Source organism: Rhinichthys klamathensis, unplaced genomic scaffold (genome assembly GCF_029890125.1).
Source record: "Rhinichthys klamathensis goyatoka isolate OS25496 unplaced genomic scaffold, OSU_Roscu_1.1 h1tg000054l_1, whole genome shotgun sequence".
Lineage (NCBI taxonomy): Eukaryota > Metazoa > Chordata > Actinopteri > Cypriniformes > Leuciscidae > Rhinichthys > Rhinichthys klamathensis.
Window position 1 is genome coordinate 154491 of NW_026606599.1, and position 21333 is coordinate 175823.

At 41.1% G+C, this 21333-nt stretch overlaps 1 protein-coding gene across 2 annotated transcripts; it reads right to left on the bottom strand.

The window, feature by feature from the left end:
• Window positions 1-1230: 1230 nt before the first annotated feature.
• On the bottom strand, window positions 1231-17683 carry slc1a2b (solute carrier family 1 member 2b). 2 transcript variants are annotated; one of them, XM_056248302.1, is made up of 10 exons: window positions 17518-17683; window positions 16521-16673; window positions 14982-15232; window positions 14459-14609; window positions 14240-14366; window positions 13914-14147; window positions 13541-13735; window positions 9319-9453; window positions 6747-6981; window positions 1231-1530 (listed from the first exon to the last, which is right to left on the bottom strand). In XM_056248302.1, exons 1-10 carry the CDS (start codon window positions 17645-17647, stop codon window positions 1456-1458), a joined length of 1686 nt encoding a protein of 561 aa, XP_056104277.1. In that variant the 5' UTR covers window positions 17648-17683; the 3' UTR covers window positions 1231-1455. The 2 variants fall into 2 exon arrangements, with proteins under 2 accessions (XP_056104277.1, XP_056104278.1); XM_056248303.1 differs by having other exon boundaries at window positions 1436-1530; window positions 6793-6981.
• Window positions 17684-21333: the final 3650 nt, after the last annotated feature.

Consider the following 21333-nt stretch of genomic DNA (forward strand, 5'->3'; position numbering starts at 1 on the left):
ATTACGATTAAACCCTTCTGTTGTAATACTACTTGCTTTTGTAGTTATTTCAGTTGTTTTTTGTTTGTTTTTTCAAAGCTCAAAAACAAAATTGCTTAAAAATAGTTACAATAGCCTTGGCAATGTCTCTTTGAGGTAAGAACTTCAGCTCATTTAAAAGGGGCGTAAAAAAAGATAACTATAATAAAAAGTGTAACGTCAGCAGTGAAAGACGAAGGCATTAGGTATTTAGAAATGTGTAAACCTACTTGGATTATAAAAACAGGTAAAAAATTCTCTCCAGCATGCTAACAGGGCCGTCATACAAATCATCTCTGTCTGCATTAGGAATGTTTTTTTTTTCCCCTGACAAAATTATTCCTGGACAAAATTATTATATTTATATTTTATATGCCTGAGTATATCTCTACATCTCATCAGTGGAAGGAAAAACAGCCGAAATATAGAATACAAATGGGATATATAGAGTATCTGGGCAAAGGCATGTAGATATTTTAGATGGGTTGTGCTTGACATATTAAGCTAAAGAGAATTGTTAATAATGCCAAACCGGGTTTAGCAACCACCACCACACCAAAGCATAGACAAATAGCCATGTCATTTCAAAAGATGCACTTCTGGAATTCATGATTTTTCACACAGGTGACATCATCTGTATGTTCGTTGTATGACTGACACATGTTCAGGCCTGGTTTTGGTTGTACAACATAAATAGACAATTTGTGCTTTAAAATGAACTAAACAAAAGGCGTGCATTGCATATTTCAGTGTATTTCGTGATGCAAAGGGCTCTCGTACGACCTGAATGGTAAATATAATGGCAATGTGCCTGAAAGGTTTTTGTGCTATTGCGCCACAGACTCACCAACATACATACGAGCAACCCCCTCTCATCCGTTTCCTTGACAGCACAGAGAACACATCCCTCCCCTGTGAGCGATGCAGAGGAGGAGGGGCTCAAAATAACGCCGCTTGTGCTTTACGTTCCATCTGTGTGCTGTCTCCGTCCCTACTTCTGTTTCCTAGCAACACCATATTACCCTTTTGAGAAGTGGCTTAAGATCTGTTCGGACAAAGAGGTGCTACAGTGTTGTGCAAGGTGGTTCAGGTTTCTGTCATATTCTCATAGAAACAGCAGTGGGTGATGTTGGCTCTGCAAGAATCTTTGTTTTCCCTCTAAAAACCCTCATTTTTCACCCCTTCTCCTCAAAATTCATAGGTTTGGAAGTTTATGTATATATTTATTAGCATCACAAATAATTTCCCTAACTGCCTCAGCTGCATGTGTGAGCTTTTGGCCTCACATTCTTGTGTTACATGAGAACATATGCATTGTTAAACATGTTAGAAAAGAATAGAAACCATAGGAATAAACTACAAAACCCATTTGTTCTATGTGCATGAATATAGGTTGGTTTTTCTCTCATTTTGGGTGCCGGGGTCTGTGTGCTTGCATTAATTGTTTTTCCGAGGTTCTTCCTCAACAAGCGTGCACTCCGCAGTTGAGCCGTTTGTGGCTGCCAAGGTTACCTGAAACAGTTATCAACAAATTTGAGTGCACATCCATGTGTATGTTCAACAATAAATGTAAATTCTCTTTGAAGCTTTGGAGCAAAGAATTCTGGGTCTTTTAGCAAAATTGTTAACATTCTTTCACAAGTTCTAACAAGTTTCCTTGCCTTACCTTTTCGATTAAAATAGCCTTTGCAAAGTGCAAGTTAAAAAATCTAAATCTTAAAGTTGGATGGATTTTGACTTGCTGTCATTGTTTTCATAATTCAGTTATCTGAAAAAGATCCCAATAGTGTAACAACATTGTTCCTTTGTGTCGTGACATTATGGTTATGGTGTGGACTGCGCTATTGTTGTCACGATGCATCAACCTTCAGATAATACTAATTCTGGGTCCAAGCTTCTACTCCGTTTTAAGTGAGAATACTATCTCTACTGCGGATTATCAGCACTATTCATTGATAGCACACTTTAAGTCCCGGACACCAATATTTTGACGATTCAGAAAAGATGAATCACTATCTGACCAAGTGAGATTTTGGTATGGAGATAAAGGTTTCTCAGTAGTACTAAAGCACACCGTGAGTTGTTTGCTTTTGCGGTGTCTTCAGGCATAACGACCGGATTCTTTTGAGTGACTTCTTTTGGTAACATCGCAGGTTACGTATATAACCTATTTCCCTGAGGGGGTAACGAGACATGCCATCATGGCGTTGATGCTTTGGGAACGCTTCTGCATGAGACACGTGCTTGAACATGCTAATATGATTGGCTGAATGTTTGATTGGCTGGACGTTGTGATATAACACAGCGAGTCACCGAGTCCATAAATAGACAGAAATGCCGTCGACAGATTAAATTTCTCTGAAGACACACAGGCATAACCGTGGTGTGGCAACATGACGCAGATTCTAGATTACCTCTCAGGGAACCGGGTTGCAATAGTAACCTGAGACGTTACCATTCGAGTGGAACTCGACGCTATGTCATGCCATTGACGCTTTGGGAACTTCCATTACAATATCGCTATGCCTAAAGAAACAGAGCCTGCCCACAAGGCTGTTTATCGGCATAGACTGGACTTGGGTCTACCCTGAAGGACTGGGGATCCTGGGGTTGAATCCATATCCAAACTGTAGAACCTGATGAAAGTATTTTCTGATACCAGCCTGCCACAAACATCATATAAAGGTGCACCCCTCACAGGAGCTTTGGAAGATGCCATACTCCTAGTGGAGTGGGCCCTGAGCCCTAGAGTCGAAGCCATTCCATGCACCTCATAGGATAGGTTGATAGCATCTGTAATCCAATGCAACAAAGGCTTCATGGTGACCGCATTATTTCTATTTCGACCAACAAAGCATACCAGAAGCTGAGAGGATCTACGCCACTGGCTTGAGCAGTGGACATAGATTCTCAGAGCATGGACCGGACATAGCAGGTGGAGGCTTTCTTTCTGCAGCTTTCTTTCTCATGGGGTGGAGAAAAGAAAGCCTGCAAAGTGACCGACTGAGGAGCCGCAGAAGGTACTTTTGAAATGTAGTCCGGTCTGTGATGCAAAATAACTCTGACATCACCTCATTCAAAGATTAAACAGGAGAAGGCTACTGAAAGACCCTGGTAGTAGCCCTTGAGTGATGTAAATGTTAATAACAGAGCCACTTTTGACAACGACTACAAGGACTCAAATAGGGCTTCTGTTAAGGCTTCTTAGGGTCAATGCTAGGATTGAGGATTGTCAGCCGAAACACCAGAATCTATGAGCTGGTACCAGACCCAAAGCTTCCGATCTCAGGCCGGGGATGAAATATCGTCCCCTGAACTTGAGAGTGCAAACCAATATATATGAATATATAGGACAGGGATGGGCAACTACAGTCCTGGAGGGCCATTGTCCTACAGAGTTTAGCTTCAACCCTAATCAAACACACCTGAACAAGCTAATCAAGGTCTTCAGGATTACTAGAAAGTTACAGGCAGGTGATTTTTTCAGGGTTGGAGCTAAACTCTGTACGACAGTGGCCCTCCAGGACCGGCGTTGCCCATCCCTGATATAGGCAAAAAGTGTGTTAGCTGTCCAGAACAACACATGTTAGCCCCTCAGATGTAGAAGTACTTCCATGCTAGAAATACAGCCCTCATCTCCAGCTGATTTTATGCCATATGAGATGGGCCTACCCAGAGACCATAAACTGGGCAGCCACCCAAGACCGCACCCCAGCCTGTGAAAGAGCCATCTGTTGTGAGAGTCTTGCGATAGCAAAAAGGCCCACGAGTGGACCCTAGGAAACTCCAGGGTCTTCCACAGAGGAATGCGATGAAGCATCTGCTCGTAACCCTTATTACTTGCGGAGGGCTGCCAGTAATAGTAGCAGTCTGTTTCGGTCCCTGAAGCAATGAACTGGCAAGGACCGCCCGAACTAAGGGTGTACTCACACTAGGCGATCTGAACTGTGCCCGAGCTCGTTTGACCCCCAAAGTCTGGTTCGTTTGACTAGTGTGATCGCTCTGTACCGTGCCCCGGTACACATGTAGAGTGAACGCTAACCGCGCCGGAGCACGGAACAGCTAAGCGCTACTGTCATCATTATGACAGCAAACATCTTCTATTACTACTTTGACGGTAGACTTTTCAATTAATTTAATTTAATCAAGTTTATTTAGGTTCATAACGAGTCTGGTTCTCACCTTATTGATGAACAGGAATTGTAGTTTGCAAGTAAAGCTGCAAATTCCTCCATCAATGTCAACTGCTTCCGTAAGAATCTTCTGATAAGTGCACTTGTGCAGTACAATCTCTGCGCTACATAAATGATAAATCTATTAGGCAGTCTATTAGCAAAAGTGCTTTTCTTTCTGTTTTCTTCAAAACAAAAAAGTTTCATTGTAAATGACGCAAGCGTGATCCGGCCCGGAATGTTAAGTGCAATGTGAGTGCAGGCTAGCGGGGGAGAGGGGACAATCACTCCAGGGCACGGTACAAGACAACAATACCTAGTATGAGTACATCCTAACTAAAGAGACGATTCGCTTGTGAGCGAAGATGGCCCGCCGGACGCCTCCACTTCCCCAATCACCAGAAGCGGTGGGATAAGTGAGAGCCCCGAAGGAAATCGAACACACATCATGGTGTGCACAGATTACCCCCAGGAGGGGATGCTCTCAGGGATTTAGGAAGTCTCTGTTCTTGAGTCACCAGAGAAATCGCTGCAATGTGTCCTGGCCTAACCTGGGTCAGGCCGCGGACGACTCCATACCAGAATGCTTTGCCCCCAAAGCAAACTTGAAACTATGCGTATAAGGACGCTAACACACACACACACACACACATATATATATATATATATATATATATATATATGGACTATATAGACTAACTCCAGGTCTAAAGATTTTCCAAACACACAATAAAAATTTTCATCAAACACGAGGCTTCTGAAGACAAAGAAGCCTTTGGCGCAGATTTCTAGTGTCTATTTATGGACATGGTGATGCGCTGCGCTACACCATGACGCTCATATGTTCAGCCAATCGGATTGCCGTGTTTAGACGCATGCTTCAGGCACTGGCTCACGCAGAAGCGTTCCCATAGCGTTTATAGTCAAAGTTATCATTATGGTTATCATTCTTAGTCTCCTCTCTGTGCTCCATTCCTTTGACTTCCTTCTTCTTTTTGCCTCATTTTAGATATAACTTTTCAGATTCACTCAGGAAATATAAATCCAATGTTTAATCCATTCAGAATTCTGTGCTCCAAGATTAAAGTATCTGCATTTAACAATACACACTGACACTTAAACCATTTGACTGCTTTACCTGTGTGAGAATATTCAATTACACATACACAGACTACTCTATAATATTCAACAAAACACAGTCTTTCATTAAAATTCATAAATAAATAAACAAACAAACAAACAAGGTACAACATTCATACATGCATTTATGAGTGGTTATTTTGCAAGGCTTCTACAATGGATTGCATTTGTCAATAAACTGGGTTAGATTTTGTTATTTTATAGATTTGTATCCAGAGCATGAAAGCAGAACAGACAGCAGAATAAAAGGAGCAGATTTTCTGTCTATTAGACAACAGTTAATAACAGAATCCATGAACCAAATGTGTTTAAATCTCTGTAACATAAAATAAAGCTTAATAATGTTCACACCATATCGGAATTACCGTAATAATGAGATTCTGACTTGTAAAAAGCACTCACATCCTCGTAGAACTCGTAATTACGACTTTTAAACTCTAGAACTGTTCTAAGAGCTCCGACTTGTACCACATGACCACTGCAGATTCAATTTGGCATTGTTTCCATAGAAACGTAGCTCAGAGGAGAACGTCACAGTCATCTCGTAATTAAGGTAATAACAACATGCCGTGAAAGCAGCTTAATCAAAACTAGAAAATGAAGATGTGTCTACTCAGGAGGATGGTTCTACCCTTTCATTCTGAACTCCCCTGAAAGTTTGGTTAGTCTCAGGCAATGGTTCATTGCTGATGTTCTCAAACTTGATCATCAGGGATTTTTATTTCAATTACAGGCTTAACTGAATAATCACTTAAATTGAATCACTCAATAGAGCATTCATCAGAGCTGAATAAAGCCTTTTTCCACCATCAGGCCGAAGGGTTCTTGTTGGCAAACCATGCCGTTTCATGCTGATCTGGGCCAGTTGCCATGGTTATGGTTTCTTTTACGGATTATGATGTATGTAACCTCGGTCACAAAGGAATTGGTGGTGGCACGACACTGTATGTAAACACTGGAGTGTGTGTGCTATATAGGATGCTCACATCATGTAGAAAGGGAAAGGTTCCTAGATTAGCTACTATGGACAATTGTTGACACAATATTATATAGGACGGCAAAGATGTATGCGCTATTACTGTAATTGTCATGATATAACTATTTTTGATGTAAGGTAAAAAAAAAGCATTTTTATACTAACAGCAGAGTTTATAGTAAAAATATTGGTTTCATTTTTTTAAATATAGATTCTGATGTCCTTTGTTAACAACAAAGAATCCTATGTTGTAAAATGCAGAAAATATGCTCCAAGAAAAACACAATTATACTATACATACCATATATGCACAGATACATATATATACATATGTACATTTACATATATGCTAGCATGCAAAAGATATCAGTAAAGAGATGTGCAGAGCATGCAGGCATGTGTTAAATAGATGTCTCTACGTCCATAAGCGTGACTTGTACCTTGCAATCATCTAATAAGACTGAATTTTGAGCAGCATAGACGCACTGGTTGGAGTTGTTTTCATGATGGTTTTTGAGGTCATCATAGTAGGATGGGGTCTTGGTCATCAACTCTATGTCATCAGTCTTCCCATGTTGGGCGTCCAGAGCGTCCAGCTCTGCCTTGGACAAGTGGTAGACAATGCCAGCACCATACGAGTCTCCAACCACATTAACTGAGGTACGGAAACGATCCCTGAGAAAAATAAAGAAAACACCAGACGAAAAGCTCCGCTCAGCAATCACAAAGAATTTCCTTAACCAGAGCAGGATAAGCTTAAAAATGACACTAGCCGTGTTTCCATTACAGATTTGCGCAAAACTTTTGCAATATTTTCTAAATGTCGATAAAAACTATTGCGAAATGACGGCGTTTCCATTATCCAATTTTATGCAAATGAAATGTAATTTTGTCCTATCGCAATGAGTCATTCCAAAAATCATGGGGACGGATGTCAGTAGGTTTGCATGTATCCCAGCCACTGCGCTAGCCATTATTAATGTTTCCTGGGGTGCACTTATAATGTTAGTGTGATTTTTACCGATTTTTTTTTTATAATTTAGAAATAAAAGGCATTTTTCCTAACCTGATTTTAGCGCTCTGATTTGAACGCTCTGTTTTAAGGGGCGTGTCTGCTGCTGTGATTGGCTGCTGTGAGACTTCAGTGTAAATGCCCACTGCTGTGATTGGCTGCTGTAAGACTTCAGTGTAAACGCCCACTGCTGTGATTGGCTGCTGTGAGACTTCAGTGTAAACGCCCACTGCTGTGATTGGCTGCTGTGAGACTTCAGTGTAAACGCCCACTGCTGTGATTGGCTGCTGTGAGACTTCAGTGTAAACACTCACTGCTGTGATTGGCTGCTGTGAGACTTCAGTGTAAACGCCCACTGCTGTGATTGGCTGCTGTGAGACTTCAGTGTAAACGCTCACTGCTGTGATTGGCTGACATAGCTAGTATTACAAATGGAACTTTCTCAAAAACTTTTAGCACGTTTTTACTATTACAGCTCTCAATGTTAACTTCTCGTGAAAATTGATAATTATAGCATTACAATTAGATCTATGGCATTATATTTAGATCGTGGCACGAAAGGTTGCAGTGATGAGCATGTAGCTGAACACAGACATGTATGCAGCGATCTCGTCATTGCAACTCGATTTCTGCACACTAACGAATGCTTTCATCATAACTAACAGTGCAAACACAATGGAAATAAGAGATTTGTTGATTATTGTGGGAGTTTTGGCGCAAGTCCAGAACTCAGTCACTGATAAACACTCGCTGTTTGATTGACAGCTCCAGTGTGCACGTGGCGTTTGATTGACAGCTACCGCTATTGTAAACGGAGCGTTCTTTGATCACTTTCTATATATAATTTAATCAGTTTAAATAACAGATTATTTACACCCTACTAAGAGAAACAATGTGAAGTAGGCTAGACCATTTAGTCACTGATTTGATTTACTGACATGACAAAGAACATCTGACTGCATGAATCATTACATCAGAAATCACTGGACACAGATCAGGCATTAGAATGAACAGGGTTACTTACATGTTGTGACAATACTGTCGAGTCCATATCGTAGAAGCCTGCGCCGAGTTTGCGGACTGATTTACCAAAGAATCCAGTGAAATGTACCGAATACGAATAAATAATGTTCAACTGAGACATTCTCCTTGTTGAAAATAAATATCCACATTCCTATCATTAGGATCCTCCTGAAGGTAATGCTATTTTTAGTCCAGTGAGTGACCCTGTGCTCTACTCTCTTCCTCATCTCGCAAACGCCAGTGGGCGGGGCCTAAGCTGATCTTCTTCTGCAGAGGCGGTCTTTCACTACCTTATTACATCATAAAGAGGCACATTCCAGGACGAGTCGTTTGCTGGGCCTGGTAACAATAAAAGCTGATTTTGGAATAACAAAGTAGTTTTCAGTTCTGAAACTTTCAGCATATTCTCATAATACCTCAAGGAAATATAAAAACTTCAAGGAAATTTTGATTTCTCAGTTCGTGACCCCTTTAATCAAATGAGACTAGGCGTGTTATACAATCATTAATGGCAAAGAAAGCCCCTTATACTTATGAGTGGCCACATGTGAGATGTTTATGGGTGTTTCTTCCTCAAATCTGCTTCAAGGTCTTGATTGTGGCATTTTTTTGTGGATTAGAATCCAGTATTCCTGTAATTCTTTTGTCTTTTATGAGTTTAAACAAGAACTCTGTCTCGTCTTCTGTCCAAACACACCGCGTCAGGTGACCTATAAATGCACAAAAACTGATTCCATTGCAGTTTTGCGAAATATCCCTTTTTCAAAATGCCTGAAAAACCTCCTCATGCGAGCATAAAAACTTTTTTGCGATATATGGGAGTTTTTGCAAAATTGACATGTTTCCAATGGGCGGAATTTCAATTTTCAATTTGAAGGATAATGGAAATGCGGCTACTGACAGCTTCAGGAAATGCCTTCAGTTAACATTAAACAGACCTAATCAGGATAAAATAAACCTAGATTAGGAATACTCACAGGAGCCAGTCAACAGCCACCAGCAGACTGATGTCTTGAGTGGGAAGGCCGACGGCTGTCAGGATGAGTAACATGGTGACCAGTCCAGCACTGGGGATACTCGCCGCTCCAATACTGGCAAGTGTTGCTGTAAGACTAAATTATGGGAATGCAAGCACTTATGTTTCATTCATATTACATACAAAGCATTTAGTAGACATTCTTCTCCAGAGCAAGTGAAAAACGGCAAAAGACATGACTGGTTATGTACAAAATATACGGCCCACAAGACAAAGGTGTTCTGAATTTTGTTTAACAGGTAATTGAGCCTGGGCAAGCAGCCAGACATTTCTCCAGTGCACATTTCTCCAATATGTAGTATAAGAGCCTTATCTGTGTAGAATAAAAGATGTGGTACATCAACTTTGGGAAGAACAAAAGTCAGAAGAAAATGAAGCTAAACTAGGCAAAGAAACTGTATTATGCATTATTTAAATTGAATATATAATATGTCATTATGGAAATTGATTACTTAGATATACTTTTCTTATATGTTAATGATAAACAGCATAGGTTATGTCACTTTCAACATCGAAACTAGTCCAGGTCATGGATATTACCCGGTTCCATTAATAAGAGAACGAGACACGGCAGTAGTAGCTCATGTTTAGGGGAATCCCCGGGAATGACTAGTCCATATAGAATCACAACAGTTAAATAATAGATGCTCTTCTCAGCCCAGCACCATTCTAGTTTGTAGAATAAGCCTAGATTATCATGGGGCAGGTCAACTATTGTCATCAGAAGATAAATCCACGGCTCTCCCTCATATTAAGACTTTTGATAGACCCTAAATGCATTGTTGCATGCCAAGCATCTGGAGGAGTACATCCCTGACTATAGCCTGCCCTTTCCTCACACATTATCGGAAGAGAGTCAGGGGAGTAGAAAGGAGCAGCAGTTTCAGGCTATACTACTAGTCAAGCAGAGCCTGCCTCCAGACAGGGTGAGCATTCAGCCACAGACACCACAGACTTCAAGCTCCACAGACTTTTTGAGTATGGACTCACTGAGGAAACTCTTCAAGTCTATATCTGACAAGGAGAAAGATGAGGCTGCCGACATGGCCCAGCTTCACAGCAAACTAGAACAGTATGACAAATGACAGGTGGAACACATAGCATAATTCCAAAGGGAAGAAGGGGACGAAGACGATGATCAATGTGACTGCTACACCTCCATCCTGATCACCTCCAGTAAACTCTTCCCAACCGCCTTCATCTTCAAGTTATTCTTCCCCTACAGTCATCTGACATTGCACTTTGCCTTTAGACAATGTGCCAATCCCACAATGTTGGGTCACGTAGGTGTCACCTAAATGAAGGCAAGTACACTAACTGCATTGGATGTATTCCAATACCTACAGCTAGTACACTCCCTTTGTAATTACCAGTTTCATGTGGGACATTACCTTCTGTTCCACATCAACATCAACATGCGACAACAACAGAGACGGAAATAACGGTGATCCTCACAGAATCAGAGGTAAAACCAGGTGATGTTCTTCTCCTATCATAGGTCCATTGTTGTTTAGTGCGAATGCAAAACATTTACCAAATGTCTTTCCTCTAGATGTTATTTGTCAAATGTATGCTGATGATGTTGTCTTGAATGTACATGCAAAATATCGACAGCAGGCGGCATAGAAATTGACTGATACCATTCACAATGGCTTATCAAATCATGTTTACATCTTAATGTCAAGAAAACTGTTTGTATGTTTTTTTTTTACTAAAAGGCCAGATCATGATGTGAAAGCAGAAGTATTCATCCAGGGACAGAAAAATCGAGAGTTGTGTCAGGCACTGTACTATTAAATCCTCTGAAAACAGAACTGACAAAGCAAAATCCCAAGGACAGCGAGGAAAAAGACAGATAGTCTTGTCATGCTCCACGCAATAATGCCATTGGAGCATAGGAGCAGTGCTCACGACCACAATGACATGGTTCTCTGAATGGCCTATCCCAAAACGGGAGAATGTACAGCCAACTTAATATAAACATCCTCATAGGGACACACACTGTTGAAATCATGACATTGTGGTCGTGAGCACTGCTCCTATGCTCCAATGGCATTATTGCGTGGAGCATGAACGAAAAATGATTGTATCCAAAACTCACAGTTGAACTGTTGTCATCTGAAATGTGTAACACAATGTAACCTGACCATGCAAATCAGTCACGGAGTGACCAATCATGTGAGCAGAATGTTTGGTACCCAAAAGTGCTAAATCATTTGCAGCGATAGGAAACAGAGACATAATACAAGTTAATAGAGATTGCATTGTGAGTTTCCAGACTTGAGTACAACTCCTTATGTGCAAACTCTTCAGAGAATACACTGCACAGAGTGAGAGGGAAGCAGAGACAGTCTGATCTCTGTCAAATGCCTCAAGCTCAACATCGAATCCCCAAAACTCTAGCTCATGCCACACCTTGTGAACCCCAGAATTAGAACGATGGATGACAGCAGATTGCCCTTCTTTCCTCAAAATGAACCTTGGGAGAAACACTTTCATTTTAAAAGTGCAGCAGGTTCAACAAGTCCATTCAAGAAAAGCTGGCACATGCCAAACGACCAAACATTACACACACTTACCATGCATGTTCTTACTCGTGAGGACACAGAGATAAATACTTCCAAAAAGCCATCGTGTTCCAACAATCATTCCACTTGATGTGGGTTGCTGAAACACAATTAATCCAATGATTCAAAGCAAATAAAGCATGGGCAGATAAACCATCTTATTGAAGAAGGAATAAACCTTTCATTATATTCGCTTCATCTTCATCTTCCTTGGATTTAGCGTTACAGAATACCGGACCCAAAAATGGAATACGCCACAAAATTCGCTGCTGTAGTTCAGAAGAGCCACAAATTTAAAATTTTCATGGAGAAATTCTGCCTTCTTGCCGTCACCAGACCCTTTGACGACGAGACCCTGAAGTCACTGTTCTGGATTGGGGCGAATTACCATCACCCCGTAGACCTCCCAGAGACCTCAGGGCTGTCGAGCTGTCGGCTCCACCTTGGCTCCTCCAGACACACTCGGTCTTACGGCTCCACCGGGTTCCCTTGTCCCACCGGCTCCCCCTTGGTCAGTCATCACTCCACCTCTGCCAAGGACATGTGGACTTTCCACCCCTACGGCTGCAGCGGCCGCCTCCTTCCCTTTGGTTACGCCTCAGTACTCCATCACACCGCCATCGCCGCAGTTCTCGGGCAGTCTGGGTCATCGCTCCGGCATCGCCCAGGCCTCCTGTGCCAGCGATGTCGCTCATCTCCATCGGCTCTCCGTCTGCGCCCTGGGATCCATCGGCTCCACCTCCGTCAGTTATCACCCAGTTGACGTCTGCCTCCACGCCACCTTGGCTCCTCCCTCCTTCCCCCATGGACTGTTATCTCTGGGCCCGTGCAGTCAGACGCCCTTCATCATCGCCGCCGGGGTCTCGTTGTCTGTATTGCACCATCCCCTCTTCATCTCCTGCCTTCCCTATGTCATCGCCTCAGCCACCTCCAAAGCCCCCTCCATTCCTCCTTCACCTCTACTACTACTATTGCGTGTAATATTGGTGTGTACTGAATGTTTGCTTTTTGCATGGTTAAGAATTGTACAGCACATTGGTGTTTAACTGTTGTTTTGAATTGTGCTTTATAAATGAATTGCCTTGCCTTGCTAATATTATTGATCTGAATGCACTGACACTATTGGATGAGAACCGATCCGAGCTGGATGATGACATCACTCTCATTCTACAGAGCTCCTTCATAGCTGAATTGAACTAATTTTATAATTGCTGAACTTTACACAGTTATTGAACAGAACTGGATCGACACTGAACTGACCTCAGTTGAAAAATAAAAAATTAGACTATTTTGTTAGTAGGCTAGGTGTTTTTAACTTATTTATTAAGATTTGGTGCTACTGTATGCCTCAGCAGAGGACAAGAATAATTAACAGCTAATGAGAAAATCACTTTTTATATGAGTTTTCAGTTTCTGGTAAGGGAAATGTTACATTTGGAGGTTTTGGGGGGAAAAACTTGGGAGAAACAAATGCATATTGTTGAACATTAACCTACAAAAAACATTGAATAATTGTAACATTTAGTTGGTGCACAGTGCATGAATTATTAGGTGGATGTTGGTTCATAATAAAATTACGAACCAACCTATTATTACCTGACAGTGACGATCTGACCAGGATCTAAATAAATTCCGTTCATCTGGGCAATAAAAATTGCAGCTACAGCCTCATAGAGGGCTGTTCCATCCATGTTAATTGTTGCTCCAACTGGAAGCACAAACCGTGTAACTCTCTTGTCAATACCAAGGTTTTCTTCAAGACAGCGGAAAGTTACAGGCAGAGTGCCAGCACTAGAAGAAGAAAAGACAAAATGATCATTCTTACTCGGTTAATAAATTATGCTTGTGATTATGTTGCAATATGTATGCAAAAGGTAAATATATATGTTTAATGTATGGCTTTTTATTGATTTATTTTTTACAAATGTATGGCTACATAGAATGTAGATCATGTAGTGTAACTTCATACCTAGAAGCTGTGCCCAGAGCCGTGATCCAGGCCTGGAAGATTCCCATGAAGAATGTGAAGGGGTTTTTCCTCACAATTGCAAAGTAGATGGCTGGCAGGAATATGGCACCATGGATGATCAGACCAACAATAACCGTCACCATGTACATCCCCAGCTGCCTGGCCACCACCTCCAGATCTTTAATAGAGATGATCTTTCCACAGATCAAGCAGGCAATGCCAAAGGGTGAGTACCTATAAAGTCAGTCCATAATGTTAGTCCATCGGTATAAAACATAATCACTAGACTTCTTATTCAGCTAGAGGACATGAAAAGTCCAACTGACCACATAATCATGATGACAAGCTTCATCACAATCTCATTGAGAATGTTGAAGAACTCAATCATAAGCCTAGCTCTCTCTCCCATCTTGCCCATGCAAATTCCAAAGGCAATGAAGAATCCAATTAGACCTGGAACATATTGAAAGACAAAGATGAAAAAAGATAAATAAATGAAAAGGTAAGGATTTATCTAAAGATATTTGAGAGAATGATTGCCCTACCCAGCACATTCATTCCACTCTTGAACTCTAGAGATTTCTTGACTATGACAATGGGCGGTGGCTTGGTGGCATTAGAGAGAAAGTCAGACATAGTGCTGTTGGTGTCATCGAGGTCAGGTTGAACTTCTATCTTCTTCACAACGGTCTGGATCTGTGCATTTAAACATCACCTCAATCAATTCACCATTTTGTTGCAAGTTCTTGTCCCACTTCAACCATTAAGCATTTAATACAGTCTGCTTAGTGTGCTGACACAGTACATGTAGCTGTTGGTGTTTAAGTGTTCAGTCAGTCAACAGTGTAATTACATGCAGGCATTTACTAGTGCTGTATTTACGTAAGAAACTGATGAATTATATTGTCACACTGAATATCCAAGTGAATGTGGAAACTTTGCAGATGCTGCATCAATTATTTGTAACGAATTAAACAGCAAATATTAACATAATGCATTATTTTCCCCAGCCAAATTTACATTACACGTATCAACTTTGCATCTTGGCACACAGCTGTGGAGTCGTACCTGCTGGAAGCAAGACTGAACCAAGTTCTCAGGGAAGAGGTTTCTGATAAGGTCAAAAAAGGCATCCAGACTGGAGACCTCATCATTCTTAGCTCCTTCTCCGAGATTCTCCTTGAGTTTTGGATTTCCAGGGTGGATGAGGAGCACCAGGATCACGCCCAGCACAGCAGCAATGATAGTAGTGGTCATGTAATAGATCATGGCTCTGGAACCCAGACGACCACTTGACTTTGCATCCAGGCCAGCCAGACCTTGGTTGGGGAAATGGGCATGTCATTGTTTCATATTCATCAGCTCAAATGTCTTGATATACAGCTTATATCACTCTAGTCTAGTTCAATCTGCTTTCATGCGTTGGGTATGAAAGCAGTCATAGATTAAACATCTTTAAACATCCCTTTTATAACAATCAGCACACATCTTATTTCTGTTGGCTGTGCACAGGAATCCTGTGAATGTGATTGCTGTGTAAATCCACCTCTAAAAAAAAGCTAAAATTATACATTTACTGGCTGGTAACTTTGTTAATTTATATGATAAATAATACATATGCTATATCAAAAATATAACTATATACCATCATAAAGCAGTTTAAATAGCAATAATGACAGTTTGACCCTTGCTATCCACAAAGACATGCAAAAGCTCTACTAAACAGAGACTTGACCTTTTTCTATACTTTTGTGCTTTTCTATACTATACTTTTCTATACTATACTTTTAAACCTCAGTGAATTGGCATGAGGGAAAATTAAAGTTTAGAGAAGTTTAATTATATAAAAAGTGTTATATAAAACTTACCGGTATATTATTATATTATATAAAAAATAAAAATATATTAAAGTACTTTTGTGAATGTCTGTTGGACATTATCAAACCAAATGTTCAACATATTTAACCAGTCCAATATAGGGCGCTTATGTTCACAAAACATAATGACTGAAAAAAGACCCTTCTCTTTCTGAGAAAAGAGGATTTCTTCTACTGCCTCTTTCTACAGGAGAGACTTCTTCACAGCTGCCCTCCGCTTTCAACGATTTATCTCTTGTATACTTAAATTGAATGAATACACAGACATTGAAGGACAGTTTTTGTTAAGATTTTGTGTTATTTAAGAATTTAAACTTAGAGGCTGTTTACACTTGGCCACTTCATAGCCATACGGTCATTTATGCATTCAGCAGACACTTTTATCCATAAAAAGCTTACACTGCATTTATCAGTTCATGCATTCCCTGGGAATCAAACCCATGATCTTGGCATTGCTAGCGCCATGCTTTACTGATTTAACTACAGGAATATATATAACCATGAAGAGACCAAGCGTTTCAGACAGATTGCAATATAGACTTCAGGAGGAGGCGTTCGTGACGGGAGCTCAGTTGAGTCTCATTTAGTGCAAACACAGGAATTAAAGATCAGACGTATTCTCATTTTGTGAAGACATGTTTATGTTGCCAAGTGTAAAATGGAATGTGCAAATCTTCACCATTTCTAATCTAACAGTCGACAGCTTGTTAAAAGAGGAGGATTGTGTTACCTGTGATTAAGCTGGAGATGATTAAGGGAAGGATGAGCATTTTCAGCATCCTCATTAGAATATCTCCAGGGAAGGCAATTACCATGACAATGTTGTCATCGATCGGAGAAGCGACACGCAGCAGCATACCAAAAACCGCTCCCAAAATCACACCTGGGACGGGGGAAAGAGAAGCTCTTCTTTTGGATCATTTGGACAAAATATTCCTGAACATATGTCATTCCAAACAAATAATCTCACCACCCAGTTAAGGTCCTCTGAAACCAAAGGCAGATGTTAAATAAATGGGAAAAAATTGCAATAATGCAAGACTGATCATGTGTAGTAGGCTGAATTAGACAAAAAATAAACAGAGTCTTGATATTCAGGTCTGGGTAGTCATTTGTACCATGACATACATGCGGGATGTTTTCAGATATTGTGCTGTGGAACTATGCTGTGTGAGGCGTCATTATCCATATCTGTGTGTAGGGCAGGCTCTGGGAACAGTGCAGTCTTTCCCCGTCCAGCTCTACATGTACCGAACGCTCTTTACTAATGCTGTCCTGCTGAGGCAGATTACTTTCTGGCTTTATAATCCTGCAAAGAAGTTTGTTTGTTACATCCTGAAACACACACATATCGCACATGTATCACACCCGCCCACGGCAGATTTCTTCTCAGAGACACTAACTGCTATACACACTCTCTAGAGCTAATCGCATATTCACCTGTTCAGATATACAGCGTAAAAATGACTTCCTCTGTATTCACTCTGTGTTCAACAATGCTTCAGTCGCAGGAAATGAAAGCATCTTTTCTCTGCACAAATATTCATTCCCCACAATTTATTTCACTTCCTTTGACGGAGGTTTAAAACAAATACTAGGATTTAGAGTCAGCTGTTTGCTGTGGTGTTCGGACATTCAGCAGTCGCTCTATGTGTAATCATGCTACGAGTGCTGTGAAACTGTCTGCTGTTCCCGTTCATCCCTGTGAGATGCTGAAGAACACTCACCCAGTACAGTCAGTGTGAGCAGCAGGTTCTTGCGCAGCTTCTGGCATATTGTGGCAAATTTGGACCTCGGCCTCGCCTCAATGGGCTCCAGGTGGCTTTCATGCATTCTGACCTCCACGTGCTTCGGCATGTTTCCAGAACTGCAGAGAAAAACAGACACAAGAGTAAGTAGGTGGAATCATGGCATGAGCATGTGAAGGGGCAGCTGGCATTTACATAAAAAATCATACAAATAACAACAAAACATCTAGGTTAATGAGGTAACCCTGGTTCCCTTTAACGTTCCCATAGCGCTCTACGTTACGTCAGAACGACTGATGAATTGGGATCCCAAGTAGTCAGTTGTTCTGGCATAACGTTGAACGTGACTGACTAAAAGGGAATAAGGGTTACATATTTAACCAAGACGTTCCCAAAGACGCTGGGTAATGATGCAATGGGAACACATCAGTAGTCACGCTGTCCTACAGAATCATGCCAGTTCATTGGCTGATGGATGACGCCCATAAGGAGCCTTATTAGCCTATATTTGGCACCACTGCATTAGATTTTTCTGCAAAGGGCACGAGCCCAAGAAGCTACACAGCGTCTTGTTCCCACTCAGGGAATCTGGGAGATGGTCCTCACTGCAGAACACAAAATCCAGGGGGAGGAGTTGGATCCAGATCCAACTCCTCCCACCTTACATATACCTAAACCTACCCATCTCCACCCCCTGATCCCTAACCCCACCCCTAAACCTACCCATCTCCGCCCCCTGATCCCTAACCCCACCCCTAAACCTACCCATCTCCACCCCCTGATCCCTAACCCCACCCCTAATCCTACCCATCTCCGCCCCTTAGATCTGGATCAAACTCCGCCCCCTGGATCTCGTGTACTGCAATGAGGTGCTACTGGAATCTGGGTTACATCAGTAACCTAGACTTTCCATTTTGTTGGAACTCAACGCTGCATGATGACGCAATGGGAATATAAGCAGTCACGCCATGCAAACAGTAGCTCAGCCCATGTGGCAAACATAGTAGCACACCAATAGGCTGATGATCCAAGAGTCAAACTTCCCAGGGAAGGCAACACACGTGCCACCAAAGCACTAGAAAATGCACCGACTCTATTAGGCAAAGCCAAATCTTAAAGCAGGAACTACATACACCTTAAGTGTCAAAGGAGTCGCATCTGAAGATGCTAATGAACAAAATTCAGTATGGAAACAACAGGATCTTCAATCATTCGTCATCCGCTTGGTAGCCCTCAGTGTCAAGCCTCGGCATCCACTGCTGTGCCTCTTGAAATGAGCTTGAAAGGCTTTCAAGACCGTCATAGTGTGCAAGGCTGAAGCCACATAACTGACACTCAAAAGGGGAATTATTTAACTTCAGCGTGAGTTGTAGGACAGCGGGCTGAGACACACTGTGCACTGCAGAAAGAAAAATCAGACACAATGGCACCATGTGTGTACTTATAAGGAAGCTCCTTACGCGCGTTGTTCATCAGCCAATGCATTGACACGATTCTATAGCACTGATGTGTTGCTATGGCATCATCACCCTGTGTTCGAGTTCCTACAAATAAGAACTACATTTATACAGTTGTTGTCCTGCAAATCAAGTGATGTATGATGAACATCAAAGGACACATGTTTAGTAACAGGTTATTAGTATAAAATTATAACCAGGCCTAAATACTGCAGTTCTGCTTGTAAAAAAAATAAAGTAAATTGCATTTTCTCATAATACACTTTAAAGCCCTGCTATTACTACTCTAGCTAAACAATGTTGCTATAAGGTTAATAGGGGTCTTGAATCAGTCAGTGTACATTCACAGTTTATGTCAGATATCAGCACAGTTTAACATGACCTCTCTTAAAATCCTGTTTAATCTACATATTGGTTTACTTTAAATCTGAGAGAAAATTAAATAAAATTAGGTCGGAAAATATGGTATGAAAATAAGCAATGCACATGTACACCTCACATTAGCACGGCTCCCTCTCACAGACGCGACTCTGGTGTTCATGTTGGCTGATCATGTGTGATCTCGTGTAATTACACATTTTTAATTGGATGCGTGTTTAGAGGAACTGGCAGAATGGCACATGTGTCTGTCTTAATGAGTCAATGCTGGTTTCCCTATGGGTAAATCTCCTCGCCAGCTTCAAGGAACACAGATGGAGATCAGGAAGTTTTGCTATTTTTGACGTCTAAGAAAATGAAAATTTATCATCCAAAAGTTCTGCCTTTTTCAAGTTTGGTGTGTTGTTAACACACACACACACACAATCATTCTAGCGCATATGACACAGATGGATCGCATGAGTTTGTTTGACACATATTAAATGTGTGCTTTGCTGCACACAAACATGTCAAAGGGTGTTGGTCATTATTAAAGGGCTTAAGACTTATGTATTCATGTTTAACACACTGAGCAAGCATTATATTCAAGGATAGCATTGGGCAAATGAAACTCTGTGGTAATATGGCATATTCAGACAGGTTCTACCAATGCTCTACTACTGCAGTGTCCTGACAGACAGTGCCAGATCTGGAGCTGCTTCATTCACGATGGCACAACACAGCAGAAGGTGATACAGTCAGCCAAGGAAGTGAGCTTCAAACATGTCCAAGTTCCCATTGTCAACGATTCCAGTCGTCCTAGACCTAAACGGGTTTGTCTCTTTGTCTCTCTGCCAAACAGTATTTAGGCCAGGGGTCCGTAAACTACAGCCCTCAGAAACACTGTAACCGGCCCACGAAAACAAGGCAAGCTGCAATACCATCACACTTACAAGACTGCTCAACACAAATCAGCTTTCATGCTCTGCCAGAGATTGATACGCTCATATAGGATTTATATAATCACAAACTTTCAGTGTTTTCAAACAACGTTCAAAGTACAAAGACCTAGTAACAAAGGACGTTTATAGTTCATAAAAAACACACTGATATCTAACATGTGAGGCGTAGGTTGTATCGAGAGCGCATGCCGAAGGAGAAGAGGAACAAAAGTCTTTATTATAATCCACTAACTAAAACAAAGGAGAATAATGTAACATAGACGAGACCGGACAAAGGAACACAGGAAACTGAGGGCTTAAATACACTGTGGATATTTGACTAAAACAGAACAGGCTAACTAATTAAGAACCATGGAAACTAACTAGAAGGCAAAACAGGACAAAACACAGAGAAAACGAAACCAAAACAGATTAAACATGACATTAACATGTCTAATAATTGAGAAAACAATCTTTCAAATAAATTGACAATGATTATTCTTCTCCCAGAAGTGGAATCTATGTGTTGTAAATGTAACAAGCTCTCACTCCCTGACCGAGTAGCAATGTAAACAAACATGGCTGTCGGCTGATGGATAACAAAATAGAGATGATAAAAGTGAGATTCAGCAACGTTCATATGATAATTTTAAATTATCAGGTTACTTAAAGATTCAGGTTTGCCCTTTGACACTCTGCAAATTGCATTATTGCACAAATGTTTATTTACAGTTAGTGCAAAATGCAGCCGCTAGAGTTCTTACTAGGTCAAGAAAATATGATCATATAACACCAATTTTATCATCTCTACACTGGTTACCTATCAAGTTCCGTATCAATTACAAAGTACTATTACTGACCTATAAAGCCCTAAATGGTTTAGCTCCTGTGTATTTAATGGACCTTCTATCGCCCTACAATCCATCGCATTCTTTAAGATCACTAAATTCGAGGCTTCTAGTCATTCCTAGGATATCTAAGTCCACTAAAGGAGGGAGGGCATTCTCACATTTAGCTCCTAAACTCTGGAATAGCCTTCC